This window comes from Callorhinchus milii, unplaced genomic scaffold (assembly GCF_018977255.1).
Source record: "Callorhinchus milii isolate IMCB2004 unplaced genomic scaffold, IMCB_Cmil_1.0 Scaffold5, whole genome shotgun sequence".
Taxonomy (NCBI): domain Eukaryota; kingdom Metazoa; phylum Chordata; class Chondrichthyes; order Chimaeriformes; family Callorhinchidae; genus Callorhinchus; species Callorhinchus milii.
Window position 1 is genome coordinate 57043109 of NW_024704746.1, and position 23603 is coordinate 57066711.

General features: G+C 37.0%; 1 protein-coding gene across 3 annotated transcripts in view; it reads left to right on the forward strand.

Annotated features, from left to right (window-relative positions):
• Nucleotides 1–23603, forward strand: part of tbc1d22a (TBC1 domain family, member 22a) — a 237953-nt gene that overhangs the window by 52180 nt on the left and 162170 nt on the right. For all 3 annotated transcript variants that reach the window (XM_042334835.1, XM_042334834.1, XM_007890990.2), the window contains exons 6-9: nucleotides 282–410; nucleotides 3050–3112; nucleotides 8617–8682; nucleotides 14335–14449. In XM_042334835.1, the coding sequence (XP_042190769.1) occupies nucleotides 282–410; nucleotides 3050–3112; nucleotides 8617–8682; nucleotides 14335–14449 (373 nt within the window). The remainder of the gene's footprint in view (nucleotides 1–281; nucleotides 411–3049; nucleotides 3113–8616; nucleotides 8683–14334; nucleotides 14450–23603) is intronic.

The window sequence follows — 23603 nt, forward strand, 5'->3', positions numbered from 1 at the left end:
AGATTCCCCCCCAAAAAAATATGCCCATGACACTCTCCCAGGCAAGACTTTTCCAATGAGGTATAAATTATGTCTCTTTGTCAATCGGTTATTGCGTTCTTGGCAGACAGACACACAGACATTTTGTCTTTATCAGTATAATGTATTAGTATCCATATGTATATATTTGTATATATATTAATATATATTTAATATATAATATATAAAAGATATAGTTGGGTTGACTAGCATTTAAATAAATATTCTAATATGCTTATTTCTTCTGTATGTTGTATTTTTAGGGTTATTTACCTGCAAATGTAGAAAGAAGACTCTGCACTCTGCAGCGAAAGAGGGAAGAGTATTTTGCTTTCATTGAGCAATATTACGACTCTAGGAATGATGAACATCATCAAGATACTTATCGGCAGGTATTTGAATAGAAATCTTGAGTAATAATGTTTTAGTTTCTTTGCATTCTGTTGCCTTGTTGATATGCATGCCTGTGTTTTAGACACGGTCTGAATACTGCTGTATGTTTGTACCTGTCTTGATATTCTACCTGTGGGATAAGAGAGACTTTGATTACCCAAGGAGTGGTATTGTGATCATATATGCTTACATCTCTTAGAGATTTGGTTCAATTAATTTGAGGTTTTGGAGCCCCACATGGTCAGATGGTTTTGTTTATCACAAAGCTACTGAAAAACTTAACTTCTTGCATGAAAAGGTAAAGTAAAAGTTGTGTCTTAATAATAATAATCCTTGCATTTCGTATTAGCACATTTCACGTCTTCTAGACGTCTCAAAGTGCTTCACAGAACATACTGTAAGTGAATTGACTGTATATTTTGTGGGTGAAACAAGGCAGCCAATTCCACACAGCAGCATCCCACAAACAGTCTTGGATTGAGTGACCAAATTATTATTGTTTTTTTCCTTGAGGGATTATTATCAGGCATATGGATCAAGGAAACTTGCCCAAGGTTTCGCCCTGCCAGGAATTGAACCCAGATCTCTTGCTTGTGAGGAAAGTGCTTTAACCACTGAGCTATAGGACTCCATGGGTCTTGGGTTTCAAAGTGCAAACCCTTTAAGTGTTACCTTACCTTTAGTATTAACATTAACAACATCTGGTTTGATCACTGCAATGCAGTTTTCTTTACTTTATCTGCAGGTGATTTAATTTTCTCTCCGTACCCCTCCTTTAGCCTGCACAATATCAAAAGAAAGATACAGATGAAGAAGGTCCTTCGACCCATTTTATCTGAATTTTTCAGAATTACAATTATTTTATTGAAGCTGTAAGCTTATGTTTAACTTGCTGTTGTCCTCATTTTATTAATCTTACAATGGAGATTGGCTTCATTACTTTCCTCTTGAGTGCTCCAGGGCCTGGGTGACTCATTTAAGCTGCAGTGACCAAAATAGTAAGCAATAAGCCAGGTTTTCTGACCCACCATTGTACAGGTCATTTACTTATACGAGGTGCAGAATTGAGTCCCAACAAGAACACTTAATACACTGCATTCCTTCTTCCCATCAACTCACTGTTTCAACTTTGTTCGCCTCACAACCTTTTAGTTCTTGCCCGCCCACCCGCCTGTCTGTCTGCCCGCCTGTCTGTCTGCCTGGCTCTGCCCGTGTCCGCCAGACAAAAGCTCTTTGAAACGTTTTGAAGACATGATAAGGCGCTATATGAAATGCAAGGATTATTATTATTATCTCCATGGCACGTTCAAAACTAGATTGTTTTTGAGAGCCCAGCATAGGAATACAGATAGTTGGTATCCTCAATCATGGTGTTATATTGTATCAGGCAATCAATGTTTTCAGTAGCTTTGTGATGAATTTCAGAACAGTTGTGTGACTGTATTAAGCTTACAGTTGTCCAATCTAAAACTAAATTAAATGTTTTTTCTAATGATTTAAGCTTGTAATATAAATGGAATATTCAATGACTCATGTCTTGGACTGTTAACAGTGATTTTGAGTGAAATGTTTTATATAGTTCATGAAGTAACCTTTCTGCAGGATTTTTAAAAAAAAATCAGTGAAATGTGATTGGTATTCCAGTTCCATTGTCTTACAATTACAATTATTACCTTAATATTAATTCCACAATGAATTTATTCCCCTCCTTTGATATCAGCAATGCTAATTTTTAGAATTAAAAAAAAAAAATCTGTCCCTTTGTTCGTCTAACATACTCTCTTGTTACATGATTTGCTGGCAGGAAGTACGTCTGGTGAGAGAAAGCTCCCAGATCTTTGACAAGTTAGATACCACAGAACACTGTACAATCCAATTCCATAGAGAACTGAATAGTGACAAAGCTCCACTTGGACTGAAGTACCAGACTTGTGATGCTTGTTGTGAATTTACTAGAGGTTACCCAGCATGGTCATAGTTCCCCACACTTGCTAATCTAATATCAATTATTGGTTGAAGTAATAATATGATTTGCATATTGTTTCACACATGTCATGGAATGTTAGACATTTACTTGTTTAACATTTTTTGATATTTTACATCGAGTCATATCAACTTCCACGAAGGAGATTTGAACTCTTTTATAAATTATGGCAACCTTGCAACCATTTGAACATTTTATTGAATTAAATGTTTGTAATAACTGTTACATGGAGGTTTGATTTGTTCAATTAATCATCTGAAATTCTTCTCATCTGATTTGAATATAGTAGACACAATTGTATCAATTAAATAATAGCAGTAAAATAATTAAAACTTCCTGTGAAATAAAGGAAAAACAATTCCTTGTTTCCTAAAATTACTACAAGCCAAATGACCATTTCAGGTAAGCATTCTGACACATCCCGCCATTCAATTTTAAGGGATGAAAGAAGTTGCTAGAATTGAATGAAAATAATTTTATTTGTTTTTCCAGAAATCTTGATACCAATTTCATATATTGCCAATAAAACTGAAAAGGTAAATCATCAATGAAAAAGTAATTAGATTTATTATTTTAAAAAATAGTATTAGGAAATGGGAAAACATTTTTAGACATCTTTTTAGTGAAATTTTAATTGTTTTTCTAAACCATCAGATTGCCATAGATATTCCTCGTATGACTCCTGAGAGTTTAATACTACAGCCAAAAGTAAGAGAGGTAAGAGCTTTGGGAATGAAAAAAATCACATCTTTCCCCTGCCTCATCTGCTGTTTCCATTAATAAATGTCTGAATGGCTAAATGGTTTGATACTTGCAGAGCTGAATTTATCTTCTGGTCAGTGGCTACATTTTGAATGTTTTGATAAAAATGAAGTGATTTCAAGGATATTCAGTAAAGTTTACTATATAAATTATTGTACATTGTCGCTAATCTTTCCTCCAATTTTAACTTATTTGTTTCATATTAAGCATTCTGACTGTGGTCTGAGAATCATCCATAAAGAAATCATAAACCAGAAATTTACGTACAGAAGGTCAATTAAATATCCATCTGTGCTGGCTCTTTTCAGAGCAATCCTTCAAATCCCATTTACCTAACCTTTCCCCATACCTTTGCAGTTTGCATCTTTTTAGATATCATAGAATCATACAGCACAAAAGGAGGTCATTCGGCCCATCATGTCTGTGCCGGCTCTTTGAAAAGAGCTATCCAATTCATACCCACTCCCCCACTCTCTCCCCATAGCTCTAAAACTTTGTCCTCCCCAAATAATTATCTATATTTAAGGTGGTAATACAGGGAATATCAGCAGGCTGGGAGAATGTTACCAGTGAAGTTCCACAGGGGTCTATTTTGGGATCTCTTTTATTTAACATCTTCATAAATGATCTGGAGCTAGCAGTCACAAGCACTATGGGTAAATTAGCAGATGACACAAAGCTAATGACACAAAGCTGCAAAGATGAACAGGATAGGATACAGGAGGACTTGACCATTCTTAGTAATTGTGCAGATCGATGGGAGATGTGATTTAATATAGAGAAATGCAAAGTGCATCTGAAGATTGGGACAAAAAAATCCAGTTAGGGACTGACTTATTTAAATGGAGAAAAAAAATCTGTACGGAATATGATAAGGAACTGGAGATCCTATTCATAATAAATTGAAACTATCCCAACAGTGCTCGGTAGCAATGAGTAAGGTAACCCAGATGCTGGGCTGTATTAAACGGGCAATATTAAGCCAAAATAGTGGGATAATCCTGCTACTTTATAAATCACTGGTATGACTGCACTTGGAATACTGTGTGCAGTTCTGGTCACCACAATATAAAAATGATATTGCAGCGACTGAGAGGATACAGAGGAGGGCAAACGAAATGATTGAGGGTTTCGAGGGACTGGGCAATGAGGAGCAATTAGATAATCTGGGCATGTTCACTGGAGAAGAGATGGATGATAGGTGATATGATTATGGTCTGTAAGATTCTGAAGGGAATAGATAATATAAACCACGATAAACTGTTTTATCTTGTACTGAACAGCAGAACCAGAGGACACGGCCTGTGATTGAAGGACAAATTCAGAACAAATCTGTGAAAACGCTACTTCAGTGAGCGAGTAGTAAACTTATGGAACAGATTCTCTAGGGAGACAGTGGAAACAGAACATGTAATTTGTTTCAAGAACAAATTAGATAGATTTCTGCTAGAAACTAATATCTTAGTATACAGTAATTTGGGCCACGACATGTCAAGCGACTGCCAGGATGGTGGAAAGTGAACTATGGACCTTAGTCTTCTTTATCCTAGCAAATTGTTATGTTCTTATCTTATTAACATATAAGTTATTTTTTCTTATCTCCCATATTGCTTCTCTACATATGATATCAGAGGGGTAAAAGGTGAGAATGAGCTTCAGTGACATTTTCCGGTTCAATTTACTCATTCCCCTATATCTCCATAAGTAATGCTGGGCCAAACTTAACTTGCCTCTTCTGTCTAAAGCAAAAATTAGCATGGAATGGAAACTCAATCTGAATCCTAATTTCATTTTTAGGTTCACATTGGTAGAAGTTAAATCTAGCCCAGGTTAGATAATAAAGGTCTCCATTGAGTGAACATCAATCGATAAGGACATTGTTTTTTGATAGTTAGGGATTTTTTTTAAAAAGAGGAATTTTTTTTCATGGATTGGAAAATATCACTAATCATATTCCTTGCATTTGACGAGTACAAAATGAGCGGTTTTTAACTTTGTATTTGAAATTATATCAGTGGAGCACTGACAGCATTTCAATACAAATTCAGTCATGAACTGTGAGTATAACATCTACCTAAAATCTCTATGGAATGAGAAAAACAGCTCTGAGCACGCACAAAGTGCTGCTTACCAGCTTCCAAACACTGTCTGTCTATTGTTGATTGAGATGAGTTGACAGAACTATTAGCTCTTCACAGTCTATAGAAACCGAAAGGTGACCTACTGTACCACTAGCTATTTCGTAAGCATGTAGCCTCTCGAGGTACTCTTGCTGTCCTCTGAAACCATAAATCACCAACTTTCATTATTATCTTTTTGGTATTGATGGGAAAGGTGCAGAAGCTGTATGATGCAACTGCCCTGAAATGTGAATAAAATGGCTAATTGCCAAGCAAGGATCCGTGATTATCTTTATACATTAACCGATATAATACTGTACTTACAGAGCAGAAAGGTAAAATTTTTAACCAAACATTTTAAGTTACAAATCATCTTCTTTATTTACTCGTTTCTTGAAGTCTTCAAATATATGTGCATTATAATCAGACAGGAGGTATTCATGAATAATTCATCCAAAGTTACTGCAAACTGGCTTCCAATCATTTTCCATACCTTCTTTCTCTCTTTTTCTCTCAAAAACTAATCTCAGTTGCTGCATCAAATAGAAATATCAGACCTGATGTGCAGAGCTGACAATGATGGAAAACGATAGGAGGGATGTTTATAATCAGCAGGAGTGACACAAATTGCAAATTACACACAATGCTGTTTATTTTTAAATGACATATGTGAAACACATTTTTAAACAAAAACAGGTAATTGTATGCCTAATGAATGGCACTTTATGTCTGCTTTGACTTCCACACAAGTACCCTATTTGATTGTTTTCACATCCATACTTTTTTTTAAATCATACACAAAAAAAAATATTTGACAGGGCTATAGCTTGAAATCGGGTTTGAGGGCAGATCAGGAGGAAAAACCTGTGATTAAAAATAAATCTCAGGTTTGTCTTATGGTTTTGAGTTTCACACTATTTATAATTATTTTAATGGGAGGATTTCTATTGTACCAAACAATATGGGTCATACGATACACTTAAGTGTGATAAATGGTGTTCAAAAGGATCTAAATCATTTGAGCAGAAGGGCTTTGAAAAGACAGATGTAGGTAATGCATTTATGGAAAAATAAGACATCCACAATGAACAAGTGCTCTTTAGCAAAAGTGAAAAAGAATATAGTCGTAATTATTAATGATGCACTAAATGTTTACAGTCAAATTGAGGTTGGTATCAACACAGCCAAAGCAAGTTCTCAGCTGTCTCAATGACAATTGACCAAGTTGAACACTCATTAAGCCATGTTTCGAATGTTGTATGCAGTTGTGGACAATCTTAGTTGAGATAATGTTGACATGTTGAGGTTTCAGAGAGGTGTATCCTTGTTGGCTGTATTGCTTGGGACTCTAAATAACAAGATAAATGGATTTTTCAATGATAAAGCAATGCTGTTGAGGGGCACATTGTCTTCAAGGTCATGAAAATGCTGAGAGAAATAATTGATGTAAATTTCAGCAGATTATTAGATTGTAAATCCAGAAATAGAGACTTGGTTCCAAATTAGTAAATAGTTAAAAAAGAATCCTTCCTTCATCATTGGTATGTGAATAATCTGAGCAAAATTTAACTAAATCCTCCAAATGATAGCTGGAAAAATGTATGGTTGGAAACTAGATTGAAGTTTATAAGCACAAGCATAGACAGAGATGATCAAATACTCTACATATGACAGATTTTGTGCTGGGGAAGAGTTGCTACCTATGTGAAGCTGTCAGTTAGTATTTATGGTGGAGATCTGGGCATAATTCATATTTTGGTGTTCTGCTTGAATACCTCCAGGGATCAGAGAGCATTTTGAAGTTTATGATGGGATAGATTTCTACATTATCAGTTCCATGAATGGGGTTAATGGCCTTTTTCTCATTTTTTTTCTTTCTTGTGTTATGTCTTTATGACAAAAGTATTGTACGCTTTGGGGACTTTACCACCTGTAGAGCACCCCACTGCATCTTTTAAAGGTGCTGCCCTTGTTAATGGTGTTAATACCACCAAAAGCAAAATCTTCAGTTGCATAATAAATTTTCCAGCTTTATCATCAGCAATATGAGAATAAGCAGTCTCAGTAAGTCTGCCTCTGGTTTGATTTTGACTATTTTCCCACAATAACCCCAAGTCTCTTTTGATCAGTTGTTGCCTTTCAACACATGCTCTATTATTGTTCCATACTCCCCAACTAATTATTTTACATTTGCCGTCTGCTGGCCTGCATTCCCAGAAGATCCAAATGCTTCTGAATCTGGACGTCTTATCTCATTATTTGTTCTGCTTTCAATTTTAGTATCATCTGCAGACAGATGTTTTGGTTTCAATAACCCCATCAAAGTAATTTATGAATATTATAAATAACTGACCCTTGGGATCTCGCACTCTAGCCCTTTCCAACTTTAAAGGTTTCCAATTACTGTGCGATTGCCCTCTGTTTCCTGTTTTAAGCTGTTTTTATATGCATGCCTATTCCAAAATTTTATCTTAACTATTAACCTCCAATGTAAACTTTTTCAAAAGCTATGTTGAGTATACCAATATAACATGAACTGCATTTGTCACGTTTACTGAGGCAGTAATGGGGGAAAACTGCAAGTTTAAATGTGTTCTCACCTTCCTGAATCTATGCTCTGCTCTTTGTCAGGATGTGCTTTTCCAGGTTTTCACCGAATGGAGTCCTTAAAATTGTTTCCTACAGCAAATGTTAAATTGAAACATTTTGCTCATTTAATTGTTGACCATATAGTTTAACTTTAATACAAAAATTTGGGTTGTTAAATATTATGAAACTGCCTCGCTTGTAAAATAAACTTATGGAATATATTTTCCCTCAGGTTTGCGATGCAATTTAAATTTCCTGAGCTCAAGAGGCATAATTTGCCTAAATTATGAAAAATAAATACTGATTGTATATTGAACTGTTTGCTTGAGATATAAAGAACAGTTGGCAAAATCTGAAGAAACTGAAAGGAGCCATGCAGAAAAAGTGGATGGTTCTCAAGACAAGTTAATCTTGATCAGGATTTTGTGTGACCATATTTGTAAAACTGATGCTTCTTTGAAGGAATTAGAAGAGCACTGGCTAGTTGATTTACCCTGTTCTGCAAGTATAGCAGACTTGGCTGAAGCTGTGGTTCAGAGTTCTGAGGCTTGCAATACTGCTGAATGCATTCAAGGAATGTTTAGCCTTCAGTCCTCAGTGTTTTTAAAGATTACATAAACAAATTGTAGTGTATTCTTCTGTCTAAAATCTTTGGCTTTGAGCCCCAGCAAAGTGCTAACAGGTCTCTTGAATGGCTGCATCATCAATAATAATTTGGCTTTTGCTACTGTTTCCTTTCTTTATCTGCAGATTCACATTGACATTCCAAGAACTAATCCTCTAATTCCTCTCTTTCAACAAGCTTCAGTGCAAGAGGTGAGAGTATGTCCAGATGATCAGCCAGTGGTGCTTGGAAGGGCCATTAGTATTCATCTGAAACAGTTTAGATTCAAACTAACAATATATGTGGCATACTTATTAGCATGCTAAAGAAGGCATGTACATTAATGCATACACAAAATTGCACTTGGAAAGCTGAACTACTTTTATTGATCCAACCTGTGCAAATAGAATATAAACCAGTTTGCACCTCTTACCAACTGCTGTTTATTTTGAACTGCCTTATTTTTATTTGGATATTTAAGGAAACTGAACACAAATTAACCAGTCATGTAATGAGGTGGAGGAATTGTTGATTCACCCTTCTTGTCCAACAAATACTTGAGATAAATTCCAGGCATTGCTGCTTTTTCAGTCTTGTGCTAAATTGGTGACACAAAGCCTGTTGTCTTTTCCATTCAAAGAAAATAAAACACGTATACAGTATATTTGATAGTGATTACATTTCCTTTACTATCAATTGCGTTTGGCATGAAGCTGTTTTTATTGAAATTTGTTGTGCAAATTTGTCATTTCTGAGAATGCTTAACTTCTAAATAGTTTCCATTTGAAAATACCAGGCAATTAAGGGGAGGCTGAAGCATTATTGCTTTAACCTGTAGCAATAGGCTAACTATGGTAACTTACTTTGAAATGAGTTTATACTCAGGTGACACTTCATCGGGGTTACTCTGAATCGAAGTATTTATTGAATTCCACTTGCTCTGACGAATAGCTGACAAGCATTGTGTATATCTTGTCCAGTGAGAGTTCAATGAAATTTAGGAAATCCAAGTTAAATTGCACTATCTTTCAAAATATTTAGAAAAATTAATTGGACACTTTCCTACATTGTTCAACCACCTGTAAATTTTAAAAATACAAAGGAGACAAATGAGATTTTAATGATAACCTTTTATTTAGCTTGGCATTCAGCATTTTTTCTGACAACAAAGATCAAATTCGATTTTTTTGCTTGCAGTTTCAGGTAATTGATTTTTCTCATTTCATAGTGCAGTCAGTACCTGTTTCATTTCTGAGCCAAGGATCAAATGTTTTTTTAATAGCTCTCAGCTGACCTTTATTTAATTATTACCACTTCAATTGCTAACACTCTTCCCCACTTATGTGCCTTGCAATTAGACTGAAATCCATGAGGGGGAAATCATATATTGCCCCTCACTGTATCTATGTGAGCAAATCTACTGATCTCTCCAGTCCTGCCATTTATCTTCTGGAATCATATTTCTGAGTCTTTCTGCTGTTATCAGCAGTCTTGCTGCTGTTTGATATCAGGAAAAAGTTGTTCACTCTTTTCTTTCCCATTGCCTCCACTTTGTATCCGCTAACAGCTCCTCCTCCAGCCTTTGCACCATAACTGTGTGTTCCTCAGGGCTTTGTCCATGGTCCTCTCTTCTTTAATATTTATATGCTCCCATTCAGTGATTTCATCTCCAGGCATGGGGTTAACTTCCACTTGTGCACGGCTGACACCCAACTCTTATCTCTCTGCGTCCACCTTTGACTCCAGGACCACTGCTATCCTGACGGAATGTCTGTCAGGCTTCAAGTCCTGCATGAGAGCCAACCTTCTCCAGTTGAATGTTGACAAGACTGAGGCCTTGATCCCGTCAACACCTCCTCACCTCAGACGCTCACAGCACTATTATTCATCAATGCACTCTCCACCTCACCGAGCCAGTACGGAACCTTGATGTCTTGTTCAACGCTCAACTTGTCCTTTAAACCCCACATCTATACCATGACATGTTCTGCCTTCCCCCACCTCCGCAACATTGCCTACCTGCATCACTACTTCCCCTCAGGCTGCTGAGACCCTCATCCATGCTTTCATCATGTCCAAGCTTGACTGCTAACTTCCTGCTTGCTGGACTACCATCACTGGCCTGATCTATGTCCCCCACCTGCCAACCCCACCATCGGCACCTTCAGCCTTTGTGCCCCCACCCTCTGGAACTTTATCCTGGAGGCTCTCTGCCTCGCACCCTCCCTTTCCTCCTTCAAGACCAGTCTCAAGACCTTCTTTGACATTTGGTCATCCTCCCACTCCCCTTTCCTTCCACCCCTTTTGATGCCAACCCTCAGCTCGGGTGCAAACCCTTGATTGTCCAGCACCCTGGGACTAGTATAGGTACATTATTGCTGTACAAGCACTGTTTATATGATTTGTGTTGATATGACTGAATAGAATACGGTTTCCAGCATCATTATTGGGTAACATCCTTTAATAACAATGGATATTAGCATCTATTATGATTGAAGGCCCTTTTTCTCTCGACTATATACAGTGAAAGCAAGTATTTGCTATGATATTCAATAAGGTCATTAAAATGCATTTGGATGCATTAATTTGAGGAAGAGAATGTTGAATATATTTATTTGCCACCGGTTTGGAGTATTTTCCTTCAGGTATAATGCCTAAATCACAGCACAGCTAGACATTAGCTAAACCTGCCATAATCTGGAATTCCATTCCTGGACCTGCCTTTGTGGTTGGGTTGGTTTTCCCTTGTGCCTTATGGCATTTCACCAGATTGCATGACAGAGAGAAGGGTGATGCACATTTTACTGCATTAAAAAGGCACTTGTTTTTGAATCTGTCCACAACTCCTCCTCCACAACTTTCCAAATACAGAAAAGGAATGGCAAGCCTTTTGTTTCAAATAGGAGTATTTATTTCCCTGAAGAGGAGGTTCTGATGGATATATCACCCAAGACGTTTGAACATTTGTTGATGACCAGAAATTTCATATGGTAATTAGCCCATACATTATACAAAGAATTCATCTGGGGATTGGATAGAAGTCGAGGATATTAAATGATACTCTCATTGAAACCACTTGAGAATAAATGTACAGACAGTGAAACCCCTTTTTTAGTCTTAATTGAAGTTAAGTTCGTGAATAGTTTAAAGATTAACTTTCTTTTCATTTTAATAATAGCATTGATTAATATGGAATTTCAAGGGTATATAGTTTCAAGTTCAGGTGAAGGAAGAAGGTTCTGACTTAGTCACTTTGTGCACAGTGTGGTGAAGATATGAAATAGACTGCTTAGGGAGGCAGTGGAGGCAGATGTTTTTAATTTTGTTTTAAACTTTTTTATTATGTTAAGTGTTTTGCTTAACTGTCCAATTGTCATTGCTGTTGGCACTCTTGTAATACATCTAAATACTTACCACTTTGGGCAGAATATAAGTTAAATGAAGTATAACAATTCACTTTACAGTATATTCTGTGAAGCGCTTTGGGACGTCTAGAAGATGTGAAAAGCGCTATATCAGATGCAAGGATTATTATTATAACGTCTTCACATAGGATGAACTGTCTCCATGCTCTGATATCCTGAATCATAGACGGTGATAGAATGGGAATGTTCTTAGAAACATAGAAACAGGAGTAAGCTATTCAGCTCCTTGAGCCAGTTCTGCCATTTTATAAGATCATGGCTGATCTGTATTTCAAGTCCAGTTACCCGCCCTTGCCCCGTATCCCTTAATACCCTGACCTAACAAATATCTATCTACCTCTGTCTTGAAAATGTGAATGGAACCATTATCCACAGCCTTTTGGGGTAGAGAGTTCCAGATGTCCACTACCTTTTGGGTGAATAGCTGCCTTCTGATTTTATTCCTAAATAGCCTAGCTCTAATTTTAAGATTACGCACCCTGGTTCTGGATTCGCCTACCAGAGGAAATAATAATAATAATCCTTGCATTTGATATAGCGCTTTTCACGTCGGGAGGACGTCCCAAAGTGCTTCACAGAACACACTGTAAAGTGAATTGACTGTATATTTGTGGACGAACGCGGCAGCCAATTGCGCACAGCAATGTCCCACAAACAGTCGTAGATTGAAAATGACCAATTTATTATTGTTTTTGGTTTTGGAGGGATTATTATTAGGCGTGTGGAGTAAGAAAACTTGCCCAAGGTTTCGTCCTGTCTGGAATTGAACTCAGGTCTCTCACTTGCAAAGCGAGTGCTCTAACCACTGAGCTACAGGACTCCAATAGTTTATCTGTATCTGCCCTATCGAAAATTACTGTAATCACCAGAGAGGTTCAGTTGAAGAAGGCCCTTCTGTCCTTTGAGTTACAGTAATTCTATAAGAAATAGATTATTGCAGAATACTTAAAATAACAACTTGCATTTATATAGCATCCTTCACCCAGGATTGCGACTTAATTCCTCTTAGTGCTAATGAAACATCAAAAGGTACTTTACATTATGTGTTACATTGAGGAAGAATTTGCATTATTTGTATAAGAGACACAGGGATGAGTGAAAGATGTTTAATGCCCCAACAATAGTGAATATTTATTATATGGTATATTCTTGATACATTTCACAATGTTGATTGAGATAGGCTTATTAAGTGAAAGTAAACTGCATATTTTAAAATGTCCATACACACAAAAAGTTCCTCAGTCATGTAAAGTTTAGCATTGTTTTTGATTTGAATTATTGGGTTTGTATCAAATTTCAAGGTGACATAGACCACAGATGAGAAAAGGGAAGGTGAACAGACAGTTCAGATTTAATTACTTTACACAGAGAGCAGTGAATATGTGGAATGGGCTACGCAGGGAGGTGGTAGAGGCAATTTATGTCAACATATTCAAGAGGGAATGAGATAGTTATTTGGCAAAGAAATTGATTGAGGTAGAGAAGTGTGCGATTAGTTTTTTAAAAAAAAAAATTTGGACTGACCAAATGGACTACAGTGGATTTTCTTCATCCTGTACATTACAATATTACACAAAATCTTCGTATTTCAGAAAACATGCAATAAGGATGCAATAAATTAAACTTATCGATGTGTAATTCTGGTAAGAGTGAGATTTTATTAGGGCAGCTTTCAAGAACCAATTGTTAATGTGGCAATAGTTAAATGGACTATATTTTGTTAAATTTAAAACTGAAGTGTGAACATCTGTGCCTAGAGTTGTTCAGGCAGTTTCAGATAAATAACTAGCTTCTGAAACAATAGACCTTTTTGTGAGCAAAATAATTTGATTAATAGGAAATATATCTCACTGAAACATAGTTTATCTTTATGTAACTCATGAGACAGAAAATAACTCTACAATAACAATTTGTTCACTGTGTGTAATCAGAATTTTAAGAATGATAGAGACTTAACTAAATTCTTGCAAAGTTTGATACATGAACTTCTTTGTGTATGGATGTAAAGCCATTCTTTACCTGATTTGATGTATGTCACATTTCTGTTAATTGAGGTTCTTGACAGAAAGATGAAGTTGTCAGAGGCCTGATAGTTTTGATCATAATAAAGATGAAAACATGTTACCTTGTTCAGATAAGCATAAAGAGAGCCTTTGGTATAACAAGCAATACATAAAAACTGATGACACATGCAATTACAGTCAACACAGATATTGAAGTGCCCTGACTTTTAAGGAAACCGATGAACTGCCATAGATCCAAGTGAGTTTGCGTTTGAATATATAATGCAATGGTCTTTTTAAAAGGTTTCCTTAAAATACAGAAATACAATGTGAGGATTAACCTTGAAATATAATTTATCTTCAAAGATTAATGATCCAGACCCTCTGTTCCTCTGAAAATTATTACCTTTATTCTTTCTTTTAAATTCCTTTCCAGATCTTTGAACGCATTCTTTTCATATGGGCTATACGGCATCCAGCCAGTGGATATGTTCAAGGGATAAATGACCTTGTTACACCTTTCTTTGTAGTCTTCATTTTTGAATACATTGGTAAGTCTTAAGTATTGATTGTTACATGTGCTTCGTTTATGTATTGATTTGAGATTACTGCTTTAGTATTAGAAGTATTAGAATGTGAAGTGATTTGACAGCACAGCGAATATGTGGAACGGACTGACAAACTGCAATAACATGCAGGCCATGGACCAATATTTCAAATAATTTCGGCAAAACATAAAATTTGATAAGACCAAACATTTCAACTAAAACTGGGAGCTTTGATATCAGTCAAACTCAACTTTAGTACCTTTCTCTACATCTCTATTTCTTAAATGAATTGCTGCCTGTGTTCCATCCTCTAGTCTTTCTCTGAATTATAGTTTTTCCCTAGATAGTGCTGATAGCTTTGCTGACTTTTAAAAAAAAACATCCAAACCACTTTGTTTTTCTCAGTCTCCCACCATGACAAATCAAGTATGTGTTTACAAATCAGTTGTGTTTAAATGTCAAAATTGTGGAGAAGCTGGCGGTGGTTGATTCACTGGCAGAAAATAGTGATCACCATATCTTGGTTACAACTATGCTAATATTTTTCTTTGGCATTTCAGATATTTTGTTCAAATCTATACTCTTTATTGCTTAAGCATGGAAAAACCATGGAAATGTGAAAATATGTTTCATAACTGATTTTAGAACATGCATTTTCTACCTATAATCATGCTGTCTTAATTTGAATCAAAACATTTCTAATGGTTTCTGGCTCTTATTTGAATTGATAAATATGACTCATCCGCTTCTGTGAAATTGCAATCTAGTTGCGCCTTCTTGAATGTATATCAAATTTATATTGATATTTAATACAAATTGAAAAGAACTGGTGTATTTTCTAGCACAAGTTGTATTCCTTCAAAGCTCTCCATGCCCTCATTCAGTGAGCCATTAATGTCATGATGTTGCATCATTGGAATTGAGCAGATGCCCTTGAGTGCCTTGAAAGATGATTTCTCATTTACTGATTTTAAAGGATGATCCTTCTACCCATCCCCTTAGGTTCCTATAATTTTTGACGTTGTGGGAGGCCTTTGCAACTAATGAGAATTTCTGTCTAATCATCCAGTCTGTCGGGAATGGGTCTGCTCCCAAGGGCCTCTGAATTTCTCTCAATCTCTTTCGTGTGATAGCGGAACTGTTTCCAACAAACATATATCAGTTGATTCCATAGTGTCTTATTTTGTAAATTGTCATTTTAGTAGAATGTGAATCTATGTTGGATATTAATGGTCTAAATTGATAATTTATAGGATAACAAAATAGATTTATTATACAAATATAAAGAACGGTATTAACTACCCATTTGGTATGATGAGGATTATTATTATTTCCGATCTGCTACAGATCATTTCATAGTTTCTTGACTAGAGCGAGATTTAGCAGCACTGATAATATTATCAGTGACTTGTTGCATCTTTTGATTTGTTCAACCAACATAGTTTTTTGAACAAATATATTTTGCTTTAACATGGTTTGTTCAGAAGATGTTTCCAATGGTAATCCTAATGGTAATCAAGAAAATGCCACAAATTTGGAACTTCAAAAAAAATTGCTACCTATGGTAAGCCACGTAGCTTTTGTTATAGTATTAGCATACTTTGTTTTTAAGAATTGTACTTAAGGTGTACAAGAAAACTATTTGGTTTACAGTTTTCGGTTACAACATTCAGAATTACTTTAAAACTCTAAATGGTTGTTCATCATTGTGCTTCGTTTTTTGGTTTTGTGTATCATGAATGTTTGGTACATGACATTGATGCTAAAAGGTAGTTCCTTTGGCTTCCTCTGTGCCCGCTTGCAAACGTACTGCCCGGCCACTGCTCCGCTCATGTCTCCCAACTCCCATCAGTGGATGAATTTCCGGCCATTCTGTCCTTGCTCTCTGAGACTTCTTCTTGGAGTTGTTTTACCTTGGCTCTTCCGTCCTCACCTTTAAAGCCCACTTTTTAAAAACTTTTGCAATCCACCTTGGTTTCGGCTTGAGTGCCTGGTCAGTTGACTAAAGCATGTTAAGACGTCCCCCACTCCCTCCATTTCATCCGGCCCCTCCTCCCTCCTTTTCATCCGGCCCCTCCTCCCTCCATTTCATCCAGCTCACCCTCTCCTTCCAAAACCCGTAAATCTTATGGCAAAATACTGCAGACACTGGAAATTGATATAAACATAGAAGTCGTTGGAAACACGCAGCAGGTCAGGCAGCATCAATGGAGAGAGGAAAATGAGTGCACTTTACTCATTTTCCTCTCTCCATGGATGCTGCCTGACCTGCTGCATGTTCCCAGCAACTTCTGTGTTTATATCCGTATATGTTATGTTTCTGAAAAGGAAAAACAAAAATATGCGACCCGCGAGCAGCCAAAAGGTTAAACTACTCTGGATTAGACTGCAGAGAATAACTAATAGTAAAATAATTTGGTAGTGAGTTGTGTAAATATTTGATGAGGAGAAGAAATTGAGGCAAGGATAATTGTGTTCAAAAGCATCTATCCAATTTGAGTTTTTAGGTTGAAGAAGCACAGAGAGATTTTAATATACAAAACTATTGAGGATAGTTTGTGTAGGAAATAAACATACACAGTGAATATGTGCACATTAGTGAAGTGGAATCATTTGGGTGTGATAGTTGATCTTTCATTGAAATTATCTAATTGATAGGAAGTTGCCATCAACAAATTTCTAGTCCTATTGAGGGCATTCAATGATAAATTAAGTTATTGTAACATTCCATAACTTACTCGTAATGCTACAGATAATATTTTGTGCTGTTTTCAATACACTACAATCAAAAGTGGCAAAGGAAAAATACTCCAGATGCTGAAAATCTGAAATAATAACAGAAGTCACTGGGAACTCACAGCAGGTCAGGCAGCATCTATGGAGAGAAGAAAATAAGTTAACATTTCAGGTCTTTCGTCAGATGATTTTAAACACCTCTGTTGGGCTGCTCTCAATCATTTGCAGGGGGGAAAAAAGCTTTAATTTGGGCCGTTTTTCAGAATGGTTGTATCATCCTTGGCAATGTCTGTAAATCTACTATGTAAATCTATCCATTACCACAGCATCCTTCTTGTAGTATGATGATCAAAATTACACTATTCTAAATGTGATCTAACCAAGGTTTTATATAAATTAAAAATTTATATTCCACTGAACATGAACACTGAACAGCTCAGATGAATTAAAAGTATGCTTTTATAAAATATTGATATATTGAGCAGAATTTGGAGGAAACATGGTCTGGAATGAGAAAAAGATTGGAAGAGCTTCCAATCAGTGTATCGGAAATACTCAAAGGCATAGGTGTGGTAGGTGTAAACTGTCTTTTTCTAAAGGCACAAATACAAAGCATTTGTTTCAATTTACTTGTATATTGGGTGTTGGACATTTTGCATGGTTTGTCTTGGCAAATGTGAGGCTAAACCAGGAGTAATGAAGAATCTTTGATCTGCCCTTCAATTTCCTGTCCAGTGAGTAGCTATTTATATTTTATATTGCTGGTCAAATTTGAAGTGCAAATGATGTGGAAATTGACAAAGGCTGTTGAACAACCAAGATTATTGTTGTATATGGCAGCCAAAATGAGAGATTGTTGTTGGAACTAGGAGTGATTATGGTGTAACTGTAGCACCTATTGCTATTGCTTGATAGATGAGTAAAAATGTAAACCTTAGGAAACCTATCTTTTGTCAAACAATAATGAGATTATAAAGTAATCCGGCCATTAATAATAATAAACTTTGCATTTGATATAGCGCTTTTCACATTTTCCAGACATCTCAAAGAGCTTCACAAAATATGCTGTAAAGTGAATTGACCGTATATATGTGGGCGAAATGCGGCAGCAAATTGTGCACAGCGGTGTCCCACAAACAGTCGTGGATTGAAAGTGACCAATTTATTATTTTTTGTTTTGAAAGGATTATTATAATAATAATAATAATCCTTGCATTTGATATAGCGCTTTTCACGTCGGGAGGACGTCCCAAAGCGCTTCACAGAACACACTGTAAAGTGAATTGACTGTATATTTGTGGGCGAACGCGGCAGCCAATTGCGCACAGCAATGTCCCACAGTCGTAGATTAAAAATGACCAATTTTTATTATTGTTTTTGGTTTTGGAGGGATTATTATTAGGCGTGTGGAGTAAGGAAACTTGCCCAAGGTTTCGCCCTGCCTGGAATTGAACTCAGGTCTCTAGCTTGCAAAGCGAGTGCTCTAACCACTGAGCTACAGGACTCCATTGAATTCACAACTGTTTCTGCGACACTGCTATGCCCAATTGGCTGCTGTGTTTTGCCCACAAAATATACAGTCAATTGATTCACTTTACAGTATATTTTGTGAAGTGCTTTGAGATGTCTCCAAGACGTGATAAGGCGCTATATCAAATGCAAGGGTTATTATTATTAAACTCAAGGTTGCAAATCTGTTCATTGCTATGTCTCCAGAAATGCCTTTGTGTCTCCAGCAAAACTTCCATGGCTTCGCTCCACCCTACCTCTGCGACCTCCTAAACCCCTACCAACCCGGCCGCTCCCTCCGCTTAGCCGGCTGCGGCCTCCTCTACGTACCCCGACCCACCCGCCCCACCATTGGCGGGAGAGCCTTCATCCACTCTGTCCCCAACCTCTGGAATTCTATCCCCCCAATCACTCTGCCTCGTCCCCTCATTAGCCTCCTTCAAGTCCCGCCTCAAAACCCTCCTCTTCGACCATGCCATTGGTCACCCCTCTTCCCTCCCCTCCCTTCTCCCTCCCTGACCCCAGCTCGGGTCTGAAATGCTGTACACTGTGTAATATGTAGCTGAACATTATCTTGTGACAACATTTCGGAAAATTTGGTGTTAAAGAGAAAATGTTCAAAACTACTTTTCTACTGATGTTCGTTCCTGGGAAAGTTTACGTATTTTGATGCATTTTTCTAATAAATTATATCTTGGAAATATTTTTTTCACATGAAGTGCATTAAGATGCATCAACTGTTGCAAGAGTAGTAATTAGTGCCAGCGGGAATAAATTGCCATTGCCTATGGAGAGCAGGAGCAATATTGGGTATTTCCCAGCAAGGTGGTGAATCACATATTCCACTGAACAACATTGAAAGGACACATACTTTGTTCAAATATTTTGTATCGAAATGACAATTTCAGCACACCAAGTTTGTTTTTCCCATTTGAATTTCTAATTTGTGTGAAGTGCCTTGCTCATTATTTGTACAGCTCTAATCAGATGTGCATAGACATTGATATGCTTAACTGATGCAGGGTATTTCCTCTGATTTTCTTTTCACTCAACTGTGATAAGGCATTAAAATGAATCCCCAAGCCAGCAATACATTTTAAATTCTTGTAACTAATAAGCTACTCATTAAAAATCATAATTAGGAGTGCAGCCAAGTCAATGTTTAGCTTTAAAGAGACTATGGTTATAATACTGCCAGGGTTTCAGGTGATGAAAAGATTGTGGCAGAAGGAGGTTGGGAGTAAGAGCAGGGGCAATTGAAGTGAAATGGAATTGATCTCTAACTTTGCATTCTGTGGAATGAATTAAGGGCCATGACAGCAATAATAAAAGGAGATCCTTGAATCCTACTTTAGGATGCACCAAGACAGTAGACAGAGAATCTAGGTTTAGACTTGCAAAGGGCAATTTCAGGACAAATGCCACTCAGGGAGAAATTAATAACTGGAACAGGTTGCCAGGAAAGGTGATTGAGACCAAGTCAATGGATTATTTTAAAATGCAGCGTGGTTCTGTGATGGGAGGAAAGTACAGTGGTTACTCTGAAGGGATAAGATCAGATGGGCTGATGAGCCTTTTTCATTCAAAACAATTGATTGGCCTTGTGAAGTATTTGCAAAAAACCCTTAATATTTGTGGTGAGCTGGAAGACCCAATATAATGGGGAAAAGAGCTCTCCCAGCTGCTTGATTGGTTAAAAACCATTACCTAAAATCAGACTCAGCCATATAGACCTTCAAAGTCCCAGTTCCTTCTGTAGTATATTTGCTGAATTAATTGAACATTGTCAGGGACATGGCAACAACAACATTCACTTGGGTTAGTTTTCCAGCCTCCTCATTTTTGAATATGATTGATGACTAACTATGCCATTGTTAAGTGCTCCAAGGCACTACCCTCTGTGAAGGGTGCTATATAAATGCAAGTTGTGGTTGGTAGTATGTGTATGGCTAGCCTTGACAGTTGAGTTATCATTATTAAAAAAGATAAAACCGTAATGTTCATTTATCCATCAACCATTGTGATATATGCACTCCCTGTGATTGATTCCTGTGCAGATGGTACAAGATCCCAATCCTTTCCCCAACCCACACAGCCCCCAAATGGGATTCAGGATCTGGAAGATATTGCTACTCCCTTGGAGCAAAACAAGTATGTGTCCAACAAAAAGTGTTCTCATCAGAGGGCCTCTCAATTTCAATGCATAACTAACACCCACGTAGTCTTAGGTTAGATATCGACCCTTTCCTCTTGTTAAAGATCTTTTTCATGCTGGGTTCATAAAATGCAGTGGTTGGATCTCTCTGAGTGGCTGCACAGCATGTGGGCTGGGCATCGTGGTTTGCAGAACCAGCTGGCTTTGTTTATTGGGTTTTACTTAAAAGATGCAAACCAAATTACTCCAAGCATTTTTTGATGGAAAAGGACCAAGTGAAGTAGATTATTGCCAGCGAATGTCACACGTAGCAAAGAAATCTCATTATTCAGTCTATGGAAAAAGAAACTCAGAAATCCACAGGAAAGCAAAATACTAAAGATTATGCTAAAGAATGGATAAAATCATTTTTGTTACTCAGAGGATTTGTGTGCAATACAATCGTTTGCGTGTTTTGTTGTGCCTCATGGCGCAGCTTTGCGTACATTTTAGTTGATGCCCATTTTACCATACAATGACCCTATGGTGTCATATCAATCTTTGGAAGCACTTGATAGCATGTAGAGAATACACTTGCTCCCGAAAACCATAGGTAGTCCATCTGACTGATGACATGCATAAAGTCAGCGAAATTATGCACAGCAGCAACCCAGATCACAGGAAAAAAGTGAATCGACATATTGGATCGGTTGGGAGATTGAAGAGAAATCGAGCCTTTAATGAAAATGCAATCACTATATCCTAAGTTAATAATTTTGTTTGTTCTCACTTTGAGGTTTTTTGCTTGTAATTACTGTGTATTCCTTTACATTTCTTCTCCTTCAGCACAAAGCACATAAGCAATAAAATGAGAAAAGACTAATAGATATGTTGTGAGATTCAATGACATAAACTTTTTTCATTAAATATAAAATCCAGATATTTAAAATACTACGAAGAATGGGGAATCTGGATTTTAGAAGTTATTCAACTTTGGCTGTGAGCGCAGAACTGAAATGTGCAAGTATTAAGCAACATTTCATGTGAGAGGGATTTCAATCCCACAGTACAGGTGGTAAAAATTTAATTGACTTCCAGATAATTAATAGATTTCTTTGAGATCTTTATGTCATTGGTTAGGCCTCAGCTGGAGTATTGTGTCCTATTCTGTGCATCACATTTTAGGAAGGATATCAAAGCCTTGGAGAGCGTGCAGAAGAGATTTACCAGAATGGTACCAGGGATACAAGACTTTAGTTATGTGGAGAGGCGAGAGAAGCCAGGATTGTTTTCCTTAGAGCAGCGAAGGTAAGGGAAATTTAATAGAGGTGTTCAAAATTACGATGGGTTTTGATAGAGTAGAGACGGAAAAACTGTTTCCACTGGTAGGTGTGTCGGTAACCAGGGACATAGATTCAAGGTAATTGGCAAAAGAACCACAGGGGAGATGAGAAATCTGGAATGCACTGTCTGAGAGGGTGGTGGAAACAGATTCAATATCAACTTTCAAAAGGGAATTGGATAGGTACTTGAAGAGGAAAAATTTGCTAGGGTATGGGAACAGACCGGAGGGGTGGGATGATTGGGTAGCTCTTCAAAAGAATAGGCACGATGGGCCAAATGGCCTCCTTCTTGGTGTAATATTCTATGATTCTGTTTTTTTAAACAAAAATTGCTGAATGAATATCTGGATATAATAATAAGGTTACGAAAATGATTGAGGGTTATAAGAATAATGAAGATAATTGAATTTTATCTACAATGTGATTCTTTTTTCGTGAGCCCTTGCGAATATGAACAACTAACTGGTCAAGGATGAAAATATAGGATGTAATTTTTTACATTCTTCATTTAGGACAAGGGAGGGCAAGGGAGAACAATTTCTCAGACCGCAGAATAGATTAGGCTAAAATGCCCATTCATACATAGATTAAATAATTTTAGTACCACGTTCCCTTTTTTAAACACAGCATGTCATTTAACAGCAACAACAACTTGCATTTATATAGCACTCCTCACTGAGGTTAGGGTCTCAGAGCTGTTGACAGTGGCGGAGCATGATGCTAACCTGGGGGGAGGTGACAGGGAGGTGCTTACGTGGGTTTTAAGAAGCCTTTCCTAATGTGCAGAAGAAATGTACAGTGTTCTCCTTTAATTTCTGATCATTTGTTTAAGTATTTGATGAAAGGCAAATTGATTTTGCGTTTATATCTGCCACTATTTATTTGAGAATTTAGTTATATGAAGGCCTAATGTAAAACAGACTAAAATGAAAAGTAATTCTTGAATTCCATAGATATAATCTGTCACCTGTTTATGACTGTAACAGTAGCTCTTAAAATCCATTAAAAGCCCAGTATAGTTACAGATATAAGTATAAACTCAAATTTAAATGTGTTTAGGGACTTATTGATAAAGCGGTGTTGAATTAACCACCAACAAAACATCTTGGTGTCTCCTCCTGCCCAGTCACCTGCAGGGTAACCCAAGGCTCCATTCTTGGCCCCCTTCTTTTCCTTATCAACAATACTGCTCAGCAATGTCATGTAGTGACCATGGGGGAGTTAGGTAAGAAGTAGATAACGTCTATCTTTTTAATATTTAGTGAGCTGAATTTTCGAATTCTCTTGCCACTGGGATATGTCTCTCTGATTCTTATCTGGGTGTCTTGTTTGGGTGCAGTTCCATGGGCACTGGTTGCCCTGTGACCATTGTTCATGTATGATTCTTTGCAGCAAGTGGCAGACCACTTGATTCTGGAGGGCTTCGAAGCCGAGT